This window comes from Rosa rugosa, chromosome 5 (assembly GCF_958449725.1).
Source record: "Rosa rugosa chromosome 5, drRosRugo1.1, whole genome shotgun sequence".
Taxonomy (NCBI): domain Eukaryota; kingdom Viridiplantae; phylum Streptophyta; class Magnoliopsida; order Rosales; family Rosaceae; genus Rosa; species Rosa rugosa.
Window position 1 is genome coordinate 11,501,212 of NC_084824.1, and position 6,961 is coordinate 11,508,172.

The following is a 6,961-nucleotide window of genomic DNA, read 5'->3' on the forward strand; positions in this document are numbered from 1 at the left end:
AATGGATGAGTGTCACCTATTGAGAGCTGTTTTTTTTTTTTTTTGGTGAAGAGCTTCTTCATTTTTTTAGTGAGAAAGAATCCATCAAAATCTCTTGGGAAGTGGTTGGATTGTTTTTGAGTTTTGATATGTATAAAAAGCACTAAAAAATCCTCCAAAATCCAACATTTAATGAAATCCTTAAAAATTCATACTTTTGAATATTTGTAGATTTGAATAGATAATTCTAGGGAAATATGACCAAAAAAAGAAGAAGATAATTCTAGGGAAAATGATCATTTACCCAATTTGGGGGTTAATTAACGGGAAAATGCTCATTTACCCAATTTTAGCTTAAAATTTGCCCATTTGCTCCACTAACTGTTTTTTAACCCCGTTTACCCAAAACACTCTAAGAGATTATTTCCCCTTTACCCAATTAATTCTTTTTTTCTTCTTTTTATTTATTTTTGGGACTTTTTTGCCCTCTCCCCCCTCACCGATTTCTCTCTCCTCCCCCCTCACCGATTTCTCTCTCTCTCTCTCTCTCTCTCTCTCTCTCTCTCTCTCTCTCTCTCTCTCTCTCTCTCTCTCTCTCTCTCTCTCTCTCTCTCTCCAGACGACGTCGGATTTCTCTCTCCCTCCCTCCATCCCTCCAGCAGGTCGCCCACGACGCCTGCTCTCGCCATCGCCGCGCCGAAACTCGTCGTCGTGCTCTCTGCTGCCAGGCTCGACGCCAAGCCGACGGTCCTCGTCACTTTGAAGCTCGGCGAGGCCGGGTTTGACCTTCTGAAGGAATCGACGACGGACTGAAAACTGCTATCTGCTATTGTGCAGTCATAACCATAAAAGTTGTAACATTAGTGCCCCCCAGTAGACTTTGTATTGGGGGCCAATGATGACTGCTTTATTTATTGACGGACTGAAAACTGCTATTCCAAAGTAAATGTAGTGTTAAATTGCAGTAGTCGATAAATGAAAAAAATTGTGTGGCTTGTGTCAGTTTAGTGGGGGGCAGTAGACAGAATATTGACCCTCATAATGTGTGTTTTTAGACATTATCTGTTGTTTTGAGTGTGAATAACTTCTATAATCTGTGAAACATAGGAAGCGGTGTAATGTTTGATGGTCTATTGGGGGGCAGTAGACACATTAGTGCCACCCAATAATGTCTTTCTTAGGAGACAGTAATCATCTCTTGTTGATTATAAAATGATCATTTTGGTTTTGTTTGTGATAAAGTGCAATACACTGTGAATCCTTGAAACTGGTGCAAGAATCCTTGAAACTGGTGCAAGTTTTAATGGTTTAGTGGGGGGCAGTAGACACATTACTGCCCCCAAATAATGTCTTCATACGAAGTCAGAACCCTTCACTTAACTATCATTGACAGATTATTGTACTTTAATAAACTCAAAACAACATAAGACTTATCAAAACTCTAATTTCAGTGATTAATTAACCACAGTTAAGAAATTAGTGGGCGGCAATAATCTGTCTATTACCCCCCAATAGACCACAGTTTTGACGTCGTCCGAGACCTGCAAGCGAAGCCCAGACCCGATTCCGGCGTGGTGCTTCGGAGCTTCCCGGACATCTGACGAACAAAACCGGCGAAGCCCAGAGGGGTTGGGATCGTGGAGTTAGATGGCGTCATCCTCTGGTGGTCCGACGGTGGGACAGAGCGGCGGCGGTGGAGGCCGACATCGACAGTGAAGTGGTGGGCGTGGTGGCTTAGAGAGAGAGAGAGAGAGAAAGAGCCTGAGACGAGGTTAGAGAAAGAGAGAGAGAGAAATCGATGAGGGGGAGGAGAGAGAGATATGAGTGTAATTTGTTAATTAAAATGAGGGCAATAGTGTCAAACACTGTTAGATTGGGTAAATGGGGTTAAAAAACTCTTGGTGGAGTAAGTGGGCAATTTTTGGCCAAAAATTGGGTAAGTGGTCACGGCCCCGTTAATTAACCCCACTTACCCAAACACTCTAAGAGATTGCCCACTTACACAATATTTTATATATATTTTTCCCTAATACCCAATTAAGTATTTTTTTTATTACTTTTTATTTATTTTTAGGACAAATTTGTCCTCTCCTTCTTTGTCACTTAGAGAGAGAAGTCATCGGAGACCTTGCTGAACTCCGGTGACCGGCGGCCGGCCGCGGACTCCGGTGACGGGAATCCGGCAACTGGTGACCTGAATCAGGCCATCGGACCGGTAGCCGGATTCTGGCCTCCGATTTTATTGCCCCCTAGTAATACCCAATAATCATATTATTACCCCCCAATAAACATATTATTGCCCCTCAATACTTATTTTATTGTCTCCCAATAATCATATTATTGCCTCCTAATAATCATATTATTACCCTCCAATAATCATATTATTGCCCTCCAGTGAATTGCATAAACTCCAATAATCATATTTTTTTTTCCTTCCCCATTCTCGGAGCTCACAGTATACCAACAAAAAAAAAAAATTGGCCACCCAGAAAATGATCTGGGCACCAAATCGGAGCAAACTTCAGCCTTCCACCCCCCCCCCCCCCGGCCAGGACTTCCTCTCTACCAATCCTTCCAACTGCCACCTCCTCCTCCTCGTCGGCGACTGCCAGGGCCACATCGCCTTCCTCGACCTCTGCCACAAGTCTCAGTCCTCTGGTTCGACGCCGACACCACCAACAACTCCGGCCTCGCCGTCCAGGCCCGACCCGAATCCTACCTCCTCGCCGCCATCTCCGGACTCTCTTTCCTCTCCGTCTACGACCCCAACGCGTCGTCCAATCCAATTACGAGATCGAGAAGTTGCCGAGTTTGTTGCACGAGACGAGAACGACGATGGCGACGAAGCCGCAGATGGTAGAGGCCTAGGACTCGACGATGGAGTAGGCGGCGGTGATGGCCGAGAAATGCCCATTGGGCTACGAGGCCTAGGGATCGACTACGGTGGTCTGGGTGAGGAGGCGGATGTGTGTGTTTGTGTGTGAGAGAGAGATGAATGTAATTTATTAATTAAAATGAAGTCAAAACTGTCAATAAATGTTAGATTGGGTAAATGGGAGTAAAAAACTCTTAGTGGAGTAAGTGGTCAATTTTTAGGCTCAAATTGTGTAAATGGTCTTTCTCCCATAATTCTAAATCTTAATTGAATACATCAACATTTAAAAAAATTATTTAAAATCTCAATTGAATACTCATAGACTTTCAGAAAAAAAATCTAATCTTGTAGACTCTTAAATGAATACACCCCCTTAAGTTGGGTTAACCAAAGTTACAAAAGAAAACAAACATTCAATTAACTATAATTAAGAGCTATAATAATACAAAGTATGTCCTGCCTAGTGTTTATCCTCTCCCATTATCCCATCCTAATTTAACAAGGCTATTGCAGGACTAAAGACAACTTAAATCCCACAAATCATGTACATAAACCAAACAAATACATATAATCAACCCAAGCTTGAGCATACATACACATGATGACAGATTCATAGACTATATATACACAATTAGCTAGAACTGATTAATGGCAACCATACGAGACGGGCTGAGAAGATGATAAGACCCATAACGCTTAGCAAATCCGCAACCTCGAGAAATCTTCTGATCATCACCACCGCAATCCTCCATTTCCAGCAGCACCTTGTAGAAAACTTCAACGTCACAAGGAAGCACGAGAGGACCTTTACTATGGTAACCGAATTCGGACTCGGCTTCTTCAAGCAGCAACTTGAAGAGAGGATGGTTTGCGTACTCGGTTTTCACCACAAACCTTTGCTTTTCAGGTCCCACGTAGACAGAGAAACAGCCTTCTGGTGCCACCTGGCGGCGGTGATGACGACGATGATCATCATCCATCGTGTAGAGGTCGATGTGAGGACAGGATTTGCTCTTCTTTGTAAGAGCAGGCACGGCCGCAGAGGAAGTAGTACTATTGCTAGTACTACTACTCTTGCGGCCGATGGATTTGCATCGCTCCCATGTTTTGGTGATCAAGCCCTTCTTACCTTTCTCCTTCATTACTTACAATGAATAATCACTACAAAAAAAGAAAAGAAAAAAAGAAGAAGATGTATATGGAAGTTAGGCTCAGAAACCACACACAACACCACCCTTCATACTTTTATTATGAATAGAGTAAAGGCTTAATTCAAGGATCAGATCGATCGGCTGGGCGCTAACCCCTGTCATAGACCAAATAAACCATGACTTTCACCCTGGGCATCATTGTATTACTCATACTTTCTGAACAAGCAAATAAATTAAGCAGAAAAAGACTAGCTCCCGGAAAATTAGAATGGGGAATTTATGAATAAGAGGTGGACTGGTGGAGTAGGTGTTTTCGGAGAAGTGTAATGAAGAATGGTGGTAGGAGGAGGATAAAAAGGAAGAGGGAATTGGGTAAAAGCCTCACGAGATAAGCTCTAGCTCTGTGAAGCCGTAGCTTGCTTTGCGTCTTTGCTGGGCAAACTCTCAGCATGGGAAGGAGGTATATATAAAGCCCACATGTATCATATTTTATTCTTAAATTGATCGACCCCTCCACTTGTCTCTACTCTTTAGTGATGCGCCCACTTGTCAAAGCCAGAGAGCTGCCTATTTAACTATGTTTCCCTCTACAATTTCTAACCTAGTTTTGGGTCAACCCTATTTTACTTAGGTTTTACGTGAACTTTTATAGCAAAACAGAGGTTCTGGTGAAGAATTTACTGTGTGAGAGGCTTTATCGCATTCGCACAACCACAGACCGGCATCAACGTACTCATCGTTCCACTGTCTTCGCTGGAGTTGGTTCGTTGGACTGATCCAGCAAGAAAGAGAAAGGGTCTGAGCTAGGGATATACGAGCGATAATTAGAAAAGGTGAAACGTAAGGATGAACAAAATTCTTATGCAAAAATAAAAAGTAGGTAAAAAAACATCAAAAATTCGCAATTCTCAGTCCGAATACTGACTGAGTGGGTGTGTTACTAACTCGCTAACGTAACCGAGGTGACTTGTTATCTCACTCCCGATCAAAAAAGAGAAATTCGCAATCAATACATATGGTGAAACAAAGGGAGGAATGAAATCTTTACATTTTATAACCTCAAAGTGCTATTTGTTGTGAGTGAAAGTTAAACTTACAGCAAAATTAAAATTTACCGAAAAGACAATGATATGGGCTTCAATGAGCAACATAATTTTTACATAATTTTGAACAACATGAATGGCTCACGTTAGTTGACCAAATAATGAGATCCATGTGTCAGACCTAAGGCCGCCACATTAGCGCTACTTAACGAAAAAGCGTGTGTCCGATCATATTGAAAACATCGAAACGATTGAGTTGCTAATATTGAATAGTAAATTGTGGAAATGTAATATGCATGGTTTGAGATAGGTGTAAATAAAATGGAACATATTTTATAGATAATTTGAATGACATAATCAAAACCCCAAGCTATAGCTATGTCATACTGTGGAAATTGGGCAGCCATCATAAATACAAACAGATCATTTTCAACTAAGATCAAGTTACCCTGTCAATTTCCATGGTCTTCAATTTCAACGGCCAAGTAGCCAAATTGACATATATCCTTCTCCAGCTAATGAAATTTTAGGAAATAAAGAAAATAATAATATCGTGGGTTTCAGATCGTGCTAGCAATCAACTAATCACCATTCGCCCCAAATTGACATATATAATAGTACCTCTCATTATTGATTTTGTTGAAAGTTGAAACCAGCAGACAGATCGATCGATCGACAATTACATTTGGGTTCAGCCTATAGTACGTAGTGCATGCATGTGAGGGCTTGGAAATTAGTCTTCGTTATAGAAGCAGAAAACGAAAACCTAGCCTGTAATTCAAGATCCCTAGCCAACCCCGTTCGATCTGTATTTCACGTGAAAACTACGTATACAAACCTAGTAGTATAGCATGGTAAAATCACCAACAGTCTGTACGTACGTTAGCTTCAGTATATATATATATATATATATATATATATATATATATATATAGAATCATTCTCAGGTGCGGATATCCGCACCTAAGAAAAAAGGTGCGGATTTCCATTTTTTCCCCACTTTCCGATCACATTTTCACATCTTAGCCGTTCAGTTTTTAGGTCCTAATGTATAGATCATCTCTACAAAATTTCAGCCAAATCGGTGATCGTTAAGGCATCCAAAACTGCAATTTACACGAACGGACCGAATCTGCCGAACCGGAACCGTTCGTGTACATTGTTGTAAATTGCAGTTTTGGATGCCTTAACGATCACCAATTTGGCTGAAATTTTGCAGAGGTGATCTATACATTAGGACCTAAAAACTGAACGGTTAAGATGTGAAAATATGATCGGAAAGTGGGTCAAAACTGGAAATCCGCACCAATGAAAAACTGCGGACGTCCGCAGTGGAGAAGACCTGTATATATATATATATATATATATATACACACACACACACACACACACACACACACACACACATACAATGAAGAGTGAGTTTCATACGGAGAGAACTTAATGGGAGGTGAAAGCCTTAAAAAGAACTATATAAATTTTTTGGTTTACTTGACATGAATTTGATAGGGCAATTACCTTGATCCGGCCACTGTGAGCCCCGGAAAATTTATCGAGCTTAAATTGAGATCGTTCAACAAATTATTTATTTACGATCTCGGTAATTATCAAAGTGCTCGAGAATATTTTCAGAAATTTTTGTACAGTGAAATCCTCGATTTAAGGATTAGATAATAAAGTACACGTCATGACGAGTTCGTGGAAATTTTCGGAGAAGTTTTCGGATACTCAGGCTATTTATCGTGGCTATCCGAAGTTTTGGGATTTTGAAAATTAATTCAAAAAAATAGAAGACAGGTGGAGCGATCCTAGCCATCCACCTCTTCCACCGCTTCATCAGGGACGTCCACTGTTAATTGAGTCAGTTTATATATATGTGTCTTGACCCGTAGGAACACCAGAAGTGTCGAGAA

The 6,961-nt window shown here is 41.0% G+C and overlaps 1 protein-coding gene across 1 annotated transcript; it reads right to left on the bottom strand.

The window, feature by feature from the left end:
- Window positions 1-3,247: 3,247 nt before the first annotated feature.
- On the bottom strand, window positions 3,248-4,451 carry LOC133710193 (auxin-responsive protein SAUR71-like). The gene has a single exon (XM_062136202.1). The coding sequence runs from the start codon at window positions 3,994-3,996 to the stop codon at window positions 3,490-3,492; it is 507 nt and encodes a 168-aa protein (XP_061992186.1). The 5' UTR covers window positions 3,997-4,451; the 3' UTR covers window positions 3,248-3,489.
- Between the last annotated feature and the right edge of the window lie 2,510 nt (window positions 4,452-6,961).